Source organism: Grampus griseus (genome assembly GCF_964374135.1).
Source record: "Grampus griseus genome assembly, chromosome: 20".
In the NCBI taxonomy this organism is placed as follows: Eukaryota; Metazoa; Chordata; class Mammalia; order Artiodactyla; family Delphinidae; genus Grampus; species Grampus griseus.
Window position 1 is genome coordinate 25,733,343 of NC_139014.1, and position 19,626 is coordinate 25,752,968.

The 19,626-nt window shown below is 45.0% G+C and overlaps 1 protein-coding gene across 1 annotated transcript in view; it reads left to right on the top strand.

Annotated features, from left to right (window-relative positions):
* Positions 1 to 16,309: 16,309 nt before the first annotated feature.
* HEATR6 (HEAT repeat containing 6) overlaps positions 16,310 to 19,626 on the top strand; it is a 46,607-nt gene continuing 43,290 nt past the window's right edge. Inside the window, exons 1-2 of the mRNA XM_082679988.1 lie at positions 16,310 to 16,559; positions 18,669 to 18,776. Of these exons, the coding sequence (XP_082536114.1) occupies positions 16,341 to 16,559; positions 18,669 to 18,776 (327 nt within the window). The 5' untranslated portion in view covers positions 16,310 to 16,340. The remainder of the gene's footprint in view (positions 16,560 to 18,668; positions 18,777 to 19,626) is intronic.

Here is a 19,626-nt window from a genome sequence, read left to right on the forward strand (position 1 = left end):
ATGTGGCCAAAATACGAAAAAAGAAAGAGAGAGAGAGTGATGTGACTAGAGTTCACATTGTATTAATTAGCTGCCGCAACCAATAAATCCCCAAATCTTACTGGCTTAACTCAGTTATGGTTTATTCCTCCCTGGTGTGAAATCCAAAATGGGTATTCTTGAACTGCAGGCAGATTTCCTCCAAGTGGTAATTTGGTAAATGGGCTCCTTCCATATTGTGGTTTCATCAACCTCAACGTTTGGCTTCCAGGATCACTTGCCTAAGTGCTTCGGGCTAACAATAGGAAGAAGAGGATGGATGGCATGGGTTTGGGGTGGGGAGGGGAGTTAAGGGCTTTGCCCCAGAAGTGGGGCACATCACCTCCGCTCACATTGCCTGGAATTCAGTCACATGGCCATGGCCAGCTGCAAGGAAAGCTGGGAGCTGTAATCTACTGTGTTCCTAGGAAGAAGAAATGAGTTTGGTAAAGTCATTCACCCAGTAAGTCTGACGCTCATGGGTTGAGTAGGCCTATCCTAGTGGTCAGATAGAGCCATCCTTGTAAAATAAAAGTTCTTCCAAACAGTTTTACAAAAGGAAAAATGAAAACTTATACAAAAAGCTGGATCCACATTTCTGAGAACCTGTAATAAAGGGAGGTCTGAGGATTCTGTACAAGGTAGAAGGAGGGAAAAAAGCTATGATACTCAGAAATGGGGTTTTCCTTCCATCTGAACATGACAGGAGGCTTATTTACCCAAGGGAATTTCTACTTGTTAGCAGTTCAAGTAGTGTGACCCAGTGAGGAATTCTAGAGAGTTCCATGGAGGCTAGGGGGAGAAGACGAGAGGGTACCAGTGCCCATTCTTAGATCAAGCCTTGAGTCCTGTAATATTAATATTTGGGTCTAGAATATAGTGAGTGGGAATGTGTAACGAAAAGGCATAAACAGTGTGGGATGGACGAGAGAGCTTAGGATTTGGAGTCAGAAAGACTCGGGTAATTAAGAAGATGTGTGAACCTGGGGAAGTTATTATCTCCCCATGTATGAAATGGAGATAAACTCTGAGAGTATTTTTGATCTTTAAAAGGAGTGGAGATAATGTGTGTGTGTGTGTGTGTGTGTGTGTATAGAAATAATTATATGTATATATTATAGGTAGAATTATATTATTCAATATACAATATAATTATATATATATTATTCAAAATACATGTATGTGTATTAGTGTATGTGTGTGTTTATAAAACCTGGCACATAGAAATGCCCAATAAATACCAGGTCCCTTGGTTTCTACCTCCTTTCTCTCTGTCACTCAGAGTGGCCTCCGTTCTTTAGTAGTTTTGAATATTAGGTGGAACAAGCTATTTCTTTTGGCTCAGAGAGCTTATATGAAAATACAACATTACTCAATGCTAACCTCAGGCCAATATCATCCAGAAAGGTCAGCTGCCTATCAGGGATTACGCTTGCAATTACCTGTGTTTTGATCCAGGTTCCACACGCTGCAGAGCTCACAGAGGATGATTGTAACCCGTACCCTAACACGTACGCTAACCCTAAACCGTTGTCGTACACTAACATGTACCCTACACCGTACCCGTTCCCTAACCCTAACCCTAACCGTAACCCTTACCCGAAGCCTTACCCTAACCTGTACCCTAATCCTAACCCGTACACTAACACTAACCCGTACCCTAACACGTACGCTAACCCAAAACCATTGTCGTACAATAATATGTACCCTACACCGTACCCGTTCCCTAATCCTAACCTTAACCCTAACCGTAACCCTTACCCGAAGCCTTACCCTAACCCGTATCCTAACCCTAACCCGTACACTAACCCTAACCCGTACCCTAACACGTACGCTAACCCTAAACCGTTGTCATACCCTAACCTGTACCCTAAACCGTACCCGTTCCCTAACCCTAACCCTAACACTTACCCTAAGCCTTACCCTAACCCGTACCCTAATCCTAACCCGTACACTAACACTAACCCATATCCTAACAGGTACCCTAACCCTAACCCGGTGTCATAGCCTAAACTTTACCCTAAACCGTACCCGTTCCCTTACCCTAACCCTAACCCTTACCCAAAGCCTTACCCTAACCCGTACCCTAATCCTAACCCGTACACTAACACTAACCCATACCCTAACACATACCCTAACCGTAACCCACTGTCGTACCCTAACACTTTCCCTAAACCGTACCCATTCCCTAACCCTTACCCTATCCCTAACCCTAATCCTTACCCTAAGCCAACATCACTAATTATTAGAGAATTGCAAATCAAAACTACAATGAGGTATCACCTCGCACCTGTTAGAATTGGCATCATCAGGAAATCTACAAACAACAAATGCTGGAGAGGGTGTGGATAAAAGGAACCCTCTTCCACTATTGGTGGGAATGTAAATTGATACAGTCACTATGGAGAACATTATGGAGGTTCCTTAAAAAACTAAAAATAGAATTACCATATGATCCAGCAATCCCACTACTGGACATATACCCAGAGAAAACCATAAATCGAAAGGACACATTCACCACAATATTCTTTGCAGCACTATTTACAATAGCCAGGTAATGGAAGCAACCTAAATGCCCAGAGACAGACGAATGGATAAAGATGTGGTACATATATACAATGGAATATTACTCAGCCATAAAATGCAATGAAATTGGGTCATTTGTAGAGACGTCGATGGATCTAGAGACTGTTCTACAGAGTGAAGTAAGTCAGAAAGAGGAAAACAAATATTGTATATTAATGCATATATGTGGAACCTAGAAAAATGGTACAAATGAACCAGTTTGCAGGGCAGAAATAGAGACACAGATGTAGAGAACAAACGTATGGACACCGAGAGGGTAAAGCCGTGGGGGGGGGGGGGGGGGGTGGTGGTGGGAGGAGTTGGGAGATTGGGATTGACATGTATACATTTATATGTATAAAATAGATAACCAATAAGAGCCTGCTGTATAGAAAAATAAATAAAATTAAATTTAAAATTTTTAAAAATAAATAAAATTTAAAAAAACAGAAAAGAGTTATTCCCTTCACATAAATGTATTTATATGAATGAATTATTTCCATGCTTATATCTATAAATACAAAAAAGAGGAATAAAATCTACCTTGAACCAAAAAAGAAAAAAAAAAAAAGAACCCACCAGTTATACAGAGGAAAACCCTATCAGGGTACTTGCTCCAGTGGTAAACAATTCTGAAGTTGGTCAGAGGTGGGGAATCGTCTCCCATGCAGCCAGCAGCCCCCCACCCCCACCCCACGGCAAGGAGAGTCCTCATTGCAAAGCTAGGGGGCCATGCCGAGGCGTCTGTGAGTAAACATGAGCTGAGCCCCAGGCCAGCTGCTGCTGAACTGTTCCCACCCTTCCCAGGTAAAACACCTGAATATGTACAAGGACTTGAAAGCCTACAGGAAGGGCCATGGAGCCACACCAGCAACAGCACGCCTGCCGACTTGGTGCCTGCAGGCCAGCCAGGATTGTCCTGGCCCCGGGCGCTCTTCTGGAATCTTTCCATTTCCCTGCCTGAGATACCCCTCTTGTCCAGGTCCCCACTGCTTTTTTCTTTCCTCACCTGTGCCCGGGGAGAAATTCCAGCGGCAGTTATGGGTGACACATCCTCTTCTTTAGCAGGTGGCAGCCTGGCAACTCCTGCAGAAAGTCCAGCAGAGCCCCACTCACACCGGGCCACCCACAAAGGCATAGCCCCTCACTCCCACCCATCAGCCCAGCCCCGACACGGCTGACGGGGCAGAGAATATGGCGTCAGGCACAGCTGCAGGGGCTCTTACTGCCTGGAGCGGTGTTTATATTGATCTCAACCCAGGCACACCTGGGGAGGGCTGGCCCGCACGGTCAGGCTGCGCAGGTCAGCCAATCCTCACCCCTCAGGGGCTCACAGTTGCAGAAAATGGACCTTGCTGAACCGGCCAGGTCCAAGGAACAGGTGTGGGCTCCTGAGAGTCAGGATAGACAAGGGGCTGCAGCTCTGGCTTGTTTTCTAATCATTTTATCTGGCCCATGAGTGGGAGACAACTTCAAGAAGACCCTCTCCTAATGACAGGAACCCAGGAATCAGGGAGAGGAGGGGTGGTGGGTGGAGACAGAGGCCTGGTGCCCCAGCTGCAGTGGAAGTCTCTGGAAGGCCAGGCAGAGGGTGGCCGCACAGGGGAAGAGCGCATCTCTGCCCATCTGCATTGTCATCAAAGGAGACGCCACTCAGCAGCGTGATGTGCGTGCGGGGGTGGGGCGTGTGGGGAGAGGGGCGCATCCTCCTCCACATGCTCAACACAGAGCTGCCGGGGCTGCCCTCAGAACTCGCAAGGTGGGCTTCCTTTGTGGCGCAGTGGTTAAGAATTCGCCTGCCAATGCAGGGGACACGGGTTCGAGCCCTGGTCTGGGAAGATCCCACATGCCGTGGAGCAACTAAGCCCGTGCACCACAACTGCTGAGCCCGCGTGCCACAACTACTGAAGCCCACGCGCCTAGAGCCTGTGCTCTGCAACAAGAAAGGGCACCGCGATGAAAAGGCTACAACGAAGAGTAGCCCCTGCTCTCCGCAACTAGAGAAAGCCCGCGCGCAGCAACAAAGACCCAAAGCAGCCAAAAAAAAAAAAAAAAAAAAAACTCGCAAGGCGATTGGAGAGTCCTGTCAGCAACTACCTGTTACTGTCAGGAGGAGGAAGTCAGGACCCGGTACAAAGACAAGAAGGGGAAGGGAGTGGGAAAGTCGGGGGCATGAGACATCGTATACGAAGAAAAAACGCAAGCAGACATCTCAAGTGCCACCTCTGCATCTGCTCACACGCTCAGCCTCCAGCTACACTCCCCACACTTCTCACCAGCCTCCTATGCTCCTGCATACACCCGTACTCACCACGGTGTCTTGCTGGGCACATAATGAATGCCCAATAATACAGAGTTCCTTTCATTTAAAGGAGAAGCATCCTTTAAATATCACAACTGCAGAGCCTGCGTGCCACAACCACTGAGCCCACATGGTACAACTACTGAAGCCTGCATGCCTAGAGCCCGTGCTCTGCAACAAGAGAAGCCACTGCAATGAGAAGGCCACACGCCGCAGCGAAGAGTAGCCCTCGCTCTCCGCAAGTAGAGAAAGCCCGAGCACAGCAACAAAGACCTAATGCAGCCAAAAACAAATAAAATAAATTAATTAATTTTTTTAAAAAAACTCATTCATCTGTGCCACCGAGAGGAATCAAAATTATTTTCTAAGAATTTGGACCTAACCTGATAGTAACGTGTTCTAGAGAAGAACACTACTTTTGGAGTTTGAGCTTGGCTCTGCCTTTTAACTGTCATCTGGGGTACGTTACTAAATCTCTCTGTGACTTAGTTTTCTCATCTGTAAAATGGCAATAATCCTGTCTGTATTGGAAACAATGTTGTGTGTCTTCCTAATTACAATTGCTCCCTGAATACCACCGCAACACACACACACGCTCACACACATACACCCTTACACAAACACACACACAGAGCCCTCAACAGCTTTGTTTGTATTGTCAGTTTGGGGGGTGCGGGTGACATCTGACTCAAACCAGGCCAAGAAGATTCTCTCCTCTGGCATTTTAAATTTGTGATTGGGAAAATCTAGTACTTTCTGGACTCATCTTGAACTTGAGGGCTCAGGGGAGGTAACATTCCCCCTACCATATGGTTTGAAAAACAGAGGAAGATGGTCAGCAGAGAAAGAAAGATGAAGTAGATGTGAAAGTGAAGCAGAGGACTTCCCTGGTGGCTCAGTGATTAAGAATCCACCTGCCAATGCAGGGGACACGGGTTCGAGCCCTGGTCCGGGAACATCCCACATGCTGCAGACAACTAAGCCCATGTGCCACAACTATTGAGCCTGCGCTCTAGAGCCCGCGAGCCACAACTACTGAAGCCCGCATGCCTAGAGCCCGTGCTCTGCAACAAGAGAAGCCACCACAATGAGAAGCCCGCGCACCGCAGCAAAGAGTAGCCCCCGCTCGCCGCAACCAGAGGAAGCCCACGCACAGCAACGAAGACCCAACGCAGCCAAAAATAAATTAATTAATTTAAATAAATAATAATTTTTTTAAAAAAGAAAGTGAAGCAGAAATGACACCCTTGCATTTTCATACTAAATTCCCTCTTTTAGCAATCAGACTCCTAACCAACAGACCACCTCACAGCCTTGTTAGGATTAAGTGTGAGGAGGTCGGTAAAGAACCTAGCCTGGAATGAAGCCAGTGCTCACTAAATGGCATTTGGGAGTTGTTATGCCCTTCACTCACATCTGGGGTGGGCTTCAATTCAGATTACCGGTCTTGGTGAGATTTTTTTTGTCACAAGACAAAATTTTCTTTAGGCTTTATAAAACTATAAGACTTAAATGTCTACTTAGCTGGCAGCACCAAATAACTGCATGCCAAGGTAAATCCAGGGAAGACGAGGGCCTCATTACCAAGGCTCTGAAGGCCCCACTCAGCTTCGAGTAACCAAAAGGACAAACTAAGGGAACCAGCTTAGGGAACCAGCAAAAGAGTACCCAAAATAAAATCAGAAAAGAGGACATCTAAAAGGAAATGAATTTAATTTTGACATACCTTTGAGTTTTGTGCAATTTAAACTTTTTTGTAGCATTTTAAAATATTTGGAATTACATATGGATTGATATTCTTGTCAGCGTTCAGCATCTCTAAAAGTTTCTTTCTGGCTCTTACCCTGTTACGGAAATTAGACAGCAACCAATCTCAGCGTTGGGATAGGCAGGATCGAGTTAAGGTAGTTTGCAAAATTACATAATGAATAACCCATAAATGTACTCCTTAACCCACCTAGGGGTATTAGCACTTTGTGAGGTCAGTTGTTTGCCCAAAGGACCTCTAACTGGTGCATTTCAGGAACTGTGACAAATGGAGCATAACAGGGCAGCTCTCTTCCTGTAGCCCCAGAATTAGGAACCAGGGGCCCTGGGGAAACGTCAAGTACTGCGCTTTGTAAAGAGAAGTCAACCAGCTCCCCAGGGCCTTATTAAGAGGTTACAAACTGGTCCTGCCATTACCAACCAGCCCAGTCGTCCTCATCTCACATTAAGATAGACATTGTATGAAACACAGTTTTGATGGCCAGAATTCATACATGCCTCTCCCCCATCTCTGCTGCTACTGGGGAGGGAAGAGGGCCTATCCTTCCAGAAAACCAAGGGGAGCACTTGTTTCAGAGAATCACTCCCCTAGTGTAGGAGTGTGTACAAGAAGGGGGGAAATGAAATTCACTGCCTAGCTGGTTGGTTACTGCAGTCGCACCCCACCCCCACCCCAGTGCTTCATGATGGGAGACATTCTGGAAGAGTTTAACACGTATATCAGGAAATTGGGTCTTCAGAAATGAAGGTGGATAAGAAGAGGTGGAACTCCATCCCAAGACAATTACATGTATCATACAGGCAAAGGCCACCACGTCTGCCTGGTGCCCAGGAGTAGAAAGAATCAGACCAAGCCAGAAGGAGACTAGAGTCGCCTCCTTACCACCAGCAGGTGACCTAAGAGCACCCTTGCTGCCTCTCCTACTGCCTCTCCCTGCCCTCTAGACCAGAGGTGTCAGGGCCCAGAACAAGGAGGGGTGAAGTGAAAGAGCAGGCTGTACCTCCACCAGCTAGCGCCCAGTTCCTACATTGTAAGCACTGTAAGGACATATTCCTCATGCCCAGCATGTGCCTGGCCCAGAGAAGACATCTGATACTTGTGTTGAAAAAGGAATGAGTGAATGAAAGTATCCCAATTCACCTTCTTTCTCAGTTGCTCACTGCTTTCCTGGTTTAGGAGTCATATTTGTCAGTCAGAGGAGGGTGTTCCCTTGGCTCAGAGACTTGCTTAGGTAACAATGTGGCATAACCCGAAGTATACATGGTGTGTGTTCTCCGAACATGTCAGCTTCTGGGCGGGGCTTAGGCTCCCACAGACTCTAGCCCCACCCTTGGCATTTCATCCCAGCTCAGGGGGCAGAAGAGGATAAATTTCAGCTGTTCTCAGCCCTGCTGCATCTTTACCAAAGACCTCCGACAGCAGCATGAATTGGGGAGGCTTCCTCCTCCTTGTGACCCTAATTGCCCTCAGCTCAGAGGTACAGGAGCTTCAGGCTGCCATGAGACCCTTGAAACTTCTGGGTAAGTCCATGCAGAAGGTAGCCCCGTCCTTTTTTGTATGAGGGAGCCAGAAAGTAAGCCATCGGGGACCAGTGGGTGCAGGGGCAGGAGGGGAAGAAAGGAGAGACGGGAAGATATTCCTGTCAAGGAGCCATTGCAGGGACCCACCTTGACTGTAGAATCTCTCTGCTTCTGCTTTTACTTTCTCCCCTCCTTTCCCCGGGTCACCCCTCCATCTAGACTCTCCAAAAGGGGAGCCTTCTGCACCCTCATCAGCCACCCTCCATCTCCCTGGCGTCTCTCTCTCCACCAGTTTCTTTGTCTCTTGCTGCAAATAAATTGGATCGCCTAGAGAAAACATTTTCTTAAATATGTGAACCATGAATCATCCCAATCTCTTTTTTTCCTTTTACCACCAACATTCTCAAAGGGGTAACCTTCATTCTCCCCTTTCTTCCCCATAACTCATTCCTTAATCCCTTGAAGACTGACTGTAGTCTCCATTGCTGTCCCCATCGCTCTCCCAGATCTTCTTGACAAATCACTTGACTCTCTTCAGTAGCCAGAGTCTTTAACCTCTGCAGCATCTGACATTGTTTGTCACTCCATCAATCCTCCAACTTTCTTCTCTCTTACATTATCGTCACTATCTTCTTCTCCCTAAATGTCATTGGATTCAACTCTAACTTGTCTCTTCTTTGTTCTCCTTGCACTACATTAAATCGGTTCCCAAATACCATTCATTCTTTGAAATTGTTTCTTACACATGTTCCTTCCTTTCCAACCCCCATTGCCACACTGTATTTCCAGTCCTGATTACTCCATGCTTGGGCCAGTGCAATCGTTTCCTGACAGCTCTCCCTGCCCCTCTCTTCCCTCTTAAGTTTGCTTGCTTGTGGAATCCTGGTCTATTCCATGCTCTCACACCAGATAATCTTCATAAGTAAACAGCCATCACATCCCTCTCTTGACCTACCAAATGAAATCTCAACTTCTCAGATCCGCAAGATCTGCCCTCTGTAACTCTGTCCCCTGCTTACCTTTCTGCCTTAACTTCCAAATGTTCCCTAATACTTATCCAGCCTTCCATTTGCTACTCTTCCGGGTTAAGAGTGAGGAGATGAGTCATATAGGGTACAAAATTTAGGGAGGTGCTCACCCCCAGGATTGCACAAGTGCCTCCTTAAATTTTGTGCCCTGGGTGCCTCATGCACCTCTCCCTAGTCCCACCCTGTTGCATTTTCCCTTTGTGAACTTTGGCTAGTAATTCTTTTCTCTTCTCTACCATCCATCTCAATTCTGCCCTTAAAAGATTTCCATACTTCAAGACTCAGATTTCCTGATTAATTAGAAGTAATGTCCTCTCTTTTCTGAGCTCCTTTAGTCCTTTGGATAAACCTCTCTCAGGGCACATGTCACATATTGCTTTGCTTTTAGTACTTTAAACATAAATCCTATCTCCATTGTTAGACTCTACGCTGCTTGAAGGCAATAACCCGATCTTACATCTTCGTACTTCCTGAATAACTTACCGCTGTGCTTTGTACATAGTAAGAAATCAACAGATGTTAATGAGTGACCAAACTACTGTGAGTGGAGACAAGAAGTCTCCCAATTCTCTTACCATAAACCAACAACGGCTAATAAAAGCATGGAGGGATGGTGTTGATCTTCTCTGAGGTCTGCAGGTACATTGTAGACATCCCACCAGGCCCCCGTCTTACATCCTCAGACATTGCTAATCAATCATAGCACTCTTTCTCTTTGAGCCTGGACAAGGTGTCCCAGTGCTTCTCAACCCAGCATCAGAATAGCCACCTCTATTGATTGGAGTTGACACTGGAGAGTGAACTTCATCCACCTCTGTTGGATCCAAGGGCTTCTTTTTACATATGAGAAAACAAAGGCCCAGAGAGGTGCAGAGACAGAATCAGGTAGAGAATCTCCTGATCACAGCTGAGTAACCAACCCAAGCACAGCACACGTTCGTCCAGAGCTCTGCACACATTTTGTTAGAAACCCTTGGGGGGGGGGGTCTTAACTAGCTTCTTGGACCTATTTCATTGGCCCTCGAAGACTAACCTTGAGGCTCTGGGAACATGGGGAGCCTCCACTCAGGTCAGGAGTGACTCCTTGAAATCTGGAGATGTGCTCTTCATGTCAGGGTCAGTTTCACCCTGTGGGATGGCAGAGGGGGCATGGCCTAGGGGCCAGGCGGGTCTGGGTTGGTTCCCACTTCTGTACTGACTAGTAGGAGAGTCACCTCTGTGCACCCCAGCTGCCACTCATAAAATGGGGCCAGTCAGACTCACTGCACAAGGTGACTGCAGGGCACCCTTGCTGCCATTTGGTAAATGTGAGTCTCCCCTTCTCTGCCCCTTTCCCTGCAGAGAGGAGAAGTGAGGACATTGAAGTGGACTTCTTTGCACTTCCCCTCCACAGACACAATTATCCCCTTCTTTAAAGTAGGCCTTACTTTGTTGAGATTGTGTGAATGCATAGTTTTTCACTGAAACATATAAAATGTTAATGAGTGTTATTTTGCAAGTAATCATTTATAAATTATACTATGGATTGAACCAAAAGAAGAAAGTGGAATTGGCTCCTTAATCAAGGGCTGGCCTCTCTAGCACCTGTGGCTATAGCATGGCGGTGTTCAGCTGGTCTGTTCTAACGTAGGCACCTGCGTTGAGCTCTGCAGTGGTGACTGGGACTGTGGTCCAGAGGAGCACTGCGTCAGGAATGGTTGTGGCCACGAATGTGTCTCGGACTAAGGACAGGTAAAAACATCAGGCCCTTCCCTGCTTCCTCAAACCATGTCCAAACCAGGCAGGCGGTATGCTTGGCCCCAATAGGACCTTCCAGAAATGAGTGGGATGGAAGCCAGTCTCTCTGTGGCCTCTTCCTTATCACCCACCCTTCCCAAGAAAAAGAAGCACCTATCACAGGATGGTGGTTTCCAAATCTTTAAAATAATTTCATTATCCGGTATATCCTAGAGAAAGATCAGACTATTTGAGGAAAAAAAAAAGATAAAAATCACCCATAACCCTCCACCCCAAAATGATGTTTGCTTAACACTTTGGTACACATTATAACACATACACACATATATAATATTTATTAAAAAAATGAGATAATCTGGGCTTCTCTGGTGGCGCAGTGGTTGAGAGTCCACCTGCCGTTGCAGGGGACACGGGTTCGTGCCCGGGTCCGGGAAGATCCCACAAGCTGCGGAGCGGCTGGGCCCGTGAGCCATGGCCGCTGAGCCTGCATGTCCGGAGCCTGTGCTCCGCAACGGGAGAGGCCACAACAGTGTATCGCCAAAAAAAAAAAAAAAAAAAAAAGAGATCATCTTGTACCTATTTTGATTTCTTGATTATTTTCACTTAGAAATAGCTAGTGAGGGAATTTCCTGGCGGTCCAGTCGTTAGGACTCTGAGCTTTCACTGACAAGGGCCCGGGTTCGCGGGTTCGATCCCTGTTTGGGGAGCTAAGATCTCACAAGCTGCACAGTGCGGCCCAGAAAGAAAAAAAAAAGAAATAGTTAGTGAACAACTTTTAATATCAACACTGATGTTTCTATCCCATCATCTTTAATACCCTTCACGTGTGCTTCATATGTGCATGTATGTTCATGCACATATGTTCATACACATGTATGTTCATATACTTACCAACCCCATTAATACACATTTAATATATTTCTTATTTTTTACATCATTAATATGGCTGTAGTGAATACTGAATTGGTATATATGCCCTTATTAACTTCCTTGGAATAAGGTGTATAATTGATGACCAAGGAGTATGCTAATTTTAAGCCTTAGGTGCACATTGCCATATTATACTATAAGAACCCTTTTACTATAAAAATATTTCAGGGGCCTCACATGGTATTTCCTTTATTGTCAATAGCCATTGATTGAAAAAATTGCATAATAGAAAGCTACAAGGATTCAGTTTTGATTATAAATTAAGTTGTACTGAACACAACAGAATCAACACATACTTTAAAAATAACTTGCTTGTGTTCAGAATGTATTATTTTTCCTATCCACCCACAATCCTTGGGGTGCTTACGGCCTTGCTGGTTCCTGGCAGGTTCTTACTGATTCCCAGAACTGGGAACTCTTGCCTCTCAATTGTATTCTGTGGATCCAGGTCCCCCAAACAGCAGGTCTCATGCCTAATTTTTTTGTCCATTTCGCAGATGAAGACATCCTAAGGGCCATCCTTCTCTAATAGTTGTTCATCCCTTCCTGGAGTTCCTGTCTTCAAAGATGTGACTATTTGAAACTCCTTGCCCAGGAAGACAGATGAAAATGGGGGCCCGTGGATGGAGATGACAAGGGATGTGGTGGGGAAGGGAAAATAATTGTTTCTTTTAATAAATCGTCATCATTGGGCTTCCCTGGTGGTGCAGTGGTTGAGAGTCCGCCTGCCGATGCAGGGGACACGGGTTCGTGCCCTGGCCCAGGAAGATTCCACATGCCGCGGAGCGGCTGGGCCCGTGAGCCATGGCCACTGAGCCTGCACGTCCGGAGCCTGTGCTCCGCAATGGGAGAGGCCACAACAGTGAGAGGCCTTCGAACCACCCCCCCCCCAAAAAATCATCATCATTAAAAGTACACATACTACTTAATTTATTTGGTGAGGGGTGATAGGAGGAGGAGGTGGCGGTGGGGGAGAGATGACATTTGTTGGACACTTGCTATGCAACAAGGACTGTGTTATATGCCCCACAAGTATCATCTAATTTATCCCTACAACGACCTTGTGACAATGCTTCTTCTCACTACCATTTTACCTATGAGGACACTGAAGTTCGAAGAAATTAAGTAATTTGTTCAAAGTCACATAGCAGGTAAGTGTCAGGGCCTTAACTATACTTCCATGTCACATTCTAAGGCCTATAAGTTATATCAATAGCATAGTGGTTAGGAGATCCAACTTTGAATTTCAAACCCAGGTCCACCACACAACTGTGTGGCCTTCAGCAAGTGTCCTAACCTTTCTGTGTTTCAGTTTCCTGATCTATATAACAGGATCTATTAGGTTGGCCAAAAACGAACTTTTTGGCCAACCCAATACTTCATAGAGCTGCAAAGGTAGAAACAGTTAGTTCGTGTAAAGTGCTTGGAATAGTGCCTGACACGTGGGAAACATTAAGTAAATGTTGACTAAATGATTATTATTATTATCAAATTGATAGGCTAATGACTCTTAGTCCTAATTTTCTAACACTCTAGAACAGAACACAAGGCTAATCCTCCTTCCTGGCCTCTCACAGTTCATCCGGATACTGAAAGCCAGCCCCTCTCTCCTGTTTTCTCCGTTATGAAATGTGGGAGGTTAAAATAGACTTGAAATTTCTTGTCTATGTGTTTCACAGTCACAGACCTAAGATTCAACTGGCCCAGGTTGTAGACTGATGTTGACTAATTTACTGCCTTCATTGCCGCTGACAAACCATTTAAACTGTTTAAATTTTTTCTCTTTCAACCATTTAAACTTTCTTTGGCTATAAAAAGGGAGAAATAATAATATCTACCTCATTTGGATCCTAAGGTTAATAGAACTTTACAGTTTACAGAATATTTGATTTTCATACCAACCAACAGATGGCAACTAGGGGGCTCTGATAATAATAGTAACTTCATTTATTCTGTCAACAGGTATTGTGGGTTGCCTGTCACATCCTAGCTGCTGTGCTAGCACTGGGGATACAGTAGTGAACCAGACAGATGTTATCTGTGCCTTCACAAAGCTCACATTCTATAAGAAGAAACAGGTAATAAACAAGTAAACAAATGAAGAAGATAACTACACATTATGGTCAATGTTCTGAAGGAAATAAGGATGTGAATTAGAAATGGGGGGGGGGATGTAAAGTAAAGCCTACCTTAGTTAGGATGATCTAGACCCTAATGAGGCAATAAAAGCGAAGTCTTAACAGGGTTCCAAAACATGAAAGAAATGAAATTCCAGAGTGAGGCTCCAGATCCCCTTATGCAGAATTTATAAAAGGAAATATCTGTGAACTTACTTAGCACCCTTTAAAGCCCCTCAGTCACTGTAAGATTATAAAAATACTGAGAGTGAGGAAAGGTAAGGATGTGTGAGGAGATTTTCTTGGGAGGGCATTTGCCAAACGGTGATTTTTCACAGTTTGGAGGTTAATGTCCAAATACAAGCCAATGCCGGGGGCCTTCAAAGGCCTCTATGAGAGCTTGATATATGTTTCCTTCAGCTGGTGATCACCAGAGAGTAGACATGTTCATTTCCTTGGAGAAACCACACTGCCATCAACAAGGGTATACTCCATCAGAACTCAACAGACTGGTATAGTTCACAATCTCTGAGTCATTTCAGTCTTGAATAACACTAAGTGTGGGTCATCCACATTTCAACCTAAGATTAGCCACACCAAACCTAGGTCCTTTCCACAGTTTCTTTCATGCCACCTTCACTGTGGTGATGACCAGGTCTCAAGTCCTTCTAGCCCAGTGTGTTGGACAACTCTTATGCACTGCTTCAAATACTCTTGGCCTTATAGTCTTATCCTAATCATTGCTATAGGAACCAGTTTATCTCCTGCATCTACTACATGTCAGCACAAGCTAACAAGTCAGACTCCTACCCTAGTAGCCCACACCTCTCACTTTTGCCTCAGGACTTCTTTGTCCATGCAACAAGAGACTCCTGAAGGAACCACCACACACTGATGCATGCTCAACTCAGAAGCACTGGAGAATTAATGCTTGGTGGAGCAACACCTGACAAGAGAGGTCAAAGGCTGGCAAATATATGCTCCCCCCTTCCACTCCTCAGGACAGGTGTTCTGAGAGCATTCCGTAAGGCTTCTCAAAAAGTCCCGAGGACTGAGCAATCATTCACCCCTTGCAATGGGCAACTGGATAGCACATAGTTTTGTTGATTCCCCTTTCTTTCCTGTTCATTCCTGAGTAAATCACTCACATATCAACCTCACCTGAGGCTCTGCTTTAGGAGAATTCAAACTAAAACATCAGTGACTAGAGACTTCCCTGGCTGTCCGGTGGTTAAGACTCTGCCCTTCCAATGCAGGGGGCACAGTTTGATCCCTGGTCGGGGAACTAAGAGTCCATATGCTGCACAGTGTGGCCACAGGGGGAAAAAAAAAAATCAGTGACTAGTTCTCAGCTACTGATCTTCTCTGAGCAAATGTTTGAGTATCACAAATACACATACATATGTATACACCCATCCAAGAAGAAATAATATACAAACATAATGAAATTTAAATGCAAAATAAAATAAGTATTTCTCCCCCAAAATCCCAAAGTTTTCAGAGAACTAGCTCTTCTAAAGCGTATCACCAATTTTCATTGCTAAACATAAGTATTTTATTCACAGGATAAAATATGTACATTTGGGTGACTTCAAGGGTTTCCCTAAGAGTTATGGGTGAGAATTTGCTTTATATTTGCATAACTCAAACGTCCTAGAGATGGTTTTCCCAGTCTGCCCCAATGTAAATTTCAAGCCTTCACTTCCGGTGTGACTGAAAACTGTTCACAGCTTTTTAAATGGCTATTTTCCTTTCCGGCTTCTTGCTTTTAAGGTTTCAGGAGATCTTGGGGTGTCCAATCTCAACCATGTCACCCTTAGGCAGGATATATTTTACATGGTTCAGTTTGAACTCCCAAATTACTTCTGTGTGGTTAGGTGCTTTAAGATCTTCAGGATTCACGGCCAGCTGCAAAGTATACTGGGGAACACAGTTTTTATTTAGGGTGGTTTTGTGTCTAGGGAAAAAATTAGGGGCTCCAATATGATGTAAGAAGAGAAGGATGTCGAACTAGCAGTTTCTGCCACTCCCCTCCACAGCGACCTTCCTGCAACCCCAGACTGAATCTGAAACGCTTAGTACTAAACAGGAATGTCAGCCCTGCCCAGTAACAAACTCTCTGGGAGGACAAACAGAGTCCCCACTTTTCGTCAGGGCTCAAGGAGAGGTGGGAGGCGAAAAAGTCTCCCACATAATTTCTCATATACATTAACAGGGTACTAGTCCGATGATCCGTTCTGTATTCTCAGAACCCCTCCCACCTCGGGTTCTGGTTTGAAACAGGCATTTCCGGAATTGGCGCGCGGAAGCGGGGAATACCCCGGAAGTATTTCCCTGTGGTCCTACGTAGGAAAGATGGCGGCGGCGCAAGTAGCGGGATCTTTGACGAGCGGGCCGGCGAAAGAGGCGCAGGGGGAGCCACCCCTCGAGCAGGGCCGTGGGTTCCGCTGCTTGTCAGCCAGGCTCTGCGCCCTGCGACCGGATGACAGCAGCTCCAGCCGCACCGAGCTCCACCTGCTCTTCGACCAGCTCATCTCCGAGAACTACAGCGAGGGCAGCGGCGTGGCCCCGGAGGTAGGCCCGCTGGCCCCGGCCCCACCCTTCAGGGACCTTAGCTGGTGGCTCCCGCCCGCCTCTCTAGCCTTTTCGCACCCCCACTTCGCAGTGCTTAGTTGCAGGCTCGTTTGCTCCCTCCGTCCGTGGCACATTTTCCGCCCTCCCTTTCTGGAAGAACTGTGCCGTGCCTGGCAAACTAGCTTCTTTCAAAACCCAGCTTGATGACTTCTGCTCTGATAACATTGCAGGTGTCATTTCTGGTGCCACCTTCCCGTCCCTCCGCTCCCCGCATTCAGAGCACTTTGTGTATAAAATTCCTTACTACCACGTATTGTACTGTACCGTACACGGTTCTAGGGATCTTAGAACGTGGGTATTATTAGGTCTATTTTACTGATAAACATACTGAGGCTCACAAAAAAGGTCCAGTGTCATATTGCTGGCAAAAGGCAGAGCTAGAATTGGAACTAAAGTGTCTCAAAGTCCCAGCCATTTTCTGTTCCTCCATGCTAGCTCCGCACTCTCTGAAGTACTTTGGCTCTGAGCAATAGTATTCACACACATCAGGCCTTGGATGCTACTGAATTCCCTAAGCTCTTGACCCAGTCTTACCACTGTTGTCTGGTGCTCACAGGCACCTCAAACTTGACAGTTCTTAAAAATTAGTTCATTGTCTCCATACACCCACCACATCCTCACTCCGTCCCATCCCCCAACACACACAAACATGGAGTCTGCCCAGTCACACAGAGCAAAGGTGCAGGCACTGGTTCTTCACCTTTCCTTCCTCCCAGATCCTATCCAATCTGGATTCTTCAGAATCTATGTCAGAAATGTTTCTCAGTCCACCGCCCCCCCCATTCCCATTGCCAAAGCCTTAGGCCCTCAGGCAAGATGATTCTCCTGGATTGTTCCACTGGTCTCCTCTAACTTATTATTTCCAGCTCTTCTCCAAACCATTCTTTGCTCTCCTGCCAGAGTGACCTTTTCTTTAGTGGAAAAGAATCTCATTAGAAAAGTAAAACTCTGATTTGGGAGGATCTCCAATACATATTGGTAACTGGGCAAAGCAAGTTACAGTATGAGACCAATATAGGGTGGGGAGGGCTTGAACATAAATGTACATTTATAGATGCAAAGAGTTCAAAACAATGTATGGGAGAGTTTACAACAAAATAGTAGTTTGCGTCACTAGGGAGCAGAGTGGAATTAAGGGAGGAGTCGGGGACTTTTGCTTTATTTATATAATTTGTGACTTTCCAGTCTTATGTCCCATCACTCCTGCTTCTGTGCCCTGTGTGCAGTCATTTTAAAACTTGCTGTTCCTCAAGCACATACTGGTGTTCCACACCTATTCCTGTTCCAAGCCTGCCCACTCCATTCCCTTTGCTTGCTGTGTCTTTCGGTGCCTTGTCTGTCTGGCAGTTTTACTCATCCTTCAGGTCATTCCAGATTCTGCTTAAAAATCACCTCCACAAGACCTCCCTAATTACTGTATTCCTGCAGAATTTGTACTGAATTCTTTCAGGACCTAATTCACTTTAATTATTTGTGAATAGTATTTCTGTCTCTTTCACTAGATTGTGAGCTCTTTGAGATTCAGGAATATGTCTGTTCATGTTTGGAGCCCAAAGACCTGGCACACTACGTGACACAGAGAAGGTGCTCAGAGCCTTTTAATTCAATAAACATCAATAGGTGAATGAATAGTGTGATTTGCAAATAGGTAAAAAGAATTCCTAATTTTACATGAAATTTGTACAAGTGTCATTTCTGATTTTCCCAGTGACATTGCAAATTTGGTTTGCTTACCCTTTGGTATTTTTAATTTCAGTGTGTGCGTTTATATGCTGGAATCCTTTCTTTGGTTATTTAATTGTACTGTCTCTGCATATGTAGAGATTCTGGAGTCTTTAGCCTGAGAAAAATCATATTGATTCTTTTCCTTTTTTAGCACATGCTATTTTTATGCTGTCATCCTACTCTCTGCCTCATATTTCATCTTTCCCCATTTTGAGTGTGAACGTTCACTTTTATTTTCTCATTTGGCTGTGTTGGGGGCGGGTCTTCTCTTGGCTAACAGGTATAGCACCTTTTCATTGTCTGTTTTTTTTTTTTTTTTGGTAGGACGTCAGTACTCTTCTTGTCCAAGCTTGCCAACTGGTGCCTCTTAATCAGAATCATCTTGTCAGCAAATTGTCTCAGCTTATCCACCATTTACTTAACACACTACAGGTAATCATATAGGTAACTTTAGAATTCAGATCATGAATTTTGAGAATAAGTAAGTACCTTTGAGATACTACATCTGTGATAGGTATGATAGGCTGGTCTTTTCAGAAGCTGTGCAAATGTGAGAAGCAAATGCCTTACTAAGAATTATATTAAAACAAATACAACTCTGACCAAAAAAAAGATTCTACAGGTTTGTCCATCAGAGGTATTCCTATCAGTTTGGTTCGGGAAACCAATATCATTCAAGCCCCCAGGTCTTAGAATTTTTCAGGAAAGATATATTTGACTAAGACATATCTATGAATAAATTGAAATATCCTCTACCCCTTTCCTACCAGTATTTTTTCCCCTCTCCCAAAGCTACCATTTTTGTCATCTACTTTTGGTCTTCATAGAACATAAGAAGTAGCTCAGGGGCAGGGTGACCTAGATAATAAGATGCCTGTTATTTATGTCAAGGTCTGTACTGAAGCTCCCCTCTCTTCAGAATGTTTTCCAACTTGCTAAATAAATCTGGTATCTTTTTTTAGGAACAGTTCAAAATTTGAGGCTGTTACTATAAGCTACCACATGAGTATGTGAATGTAGTTAGCACAAAACTTATCAATTAGCATTATGTAATCTAAGATGCTTCTGGCTGCAAGAAACAGAAGAGCCAGGCCAGAATAGCTAAATAATTTTTTTAAAATTATCTTACATCACAGGCCCCAGGGGATGCAGCTTTAGGGGCACTTAATAATTAAGAGGCTTTCTGGCATCTTTCCATTCTGCCGTCCTCAGTGGATGGGTTATCCTCAGCTAGCAACTCTCACACTTAAAATCCAGGCATCCCATGGAAAATAAATAACAC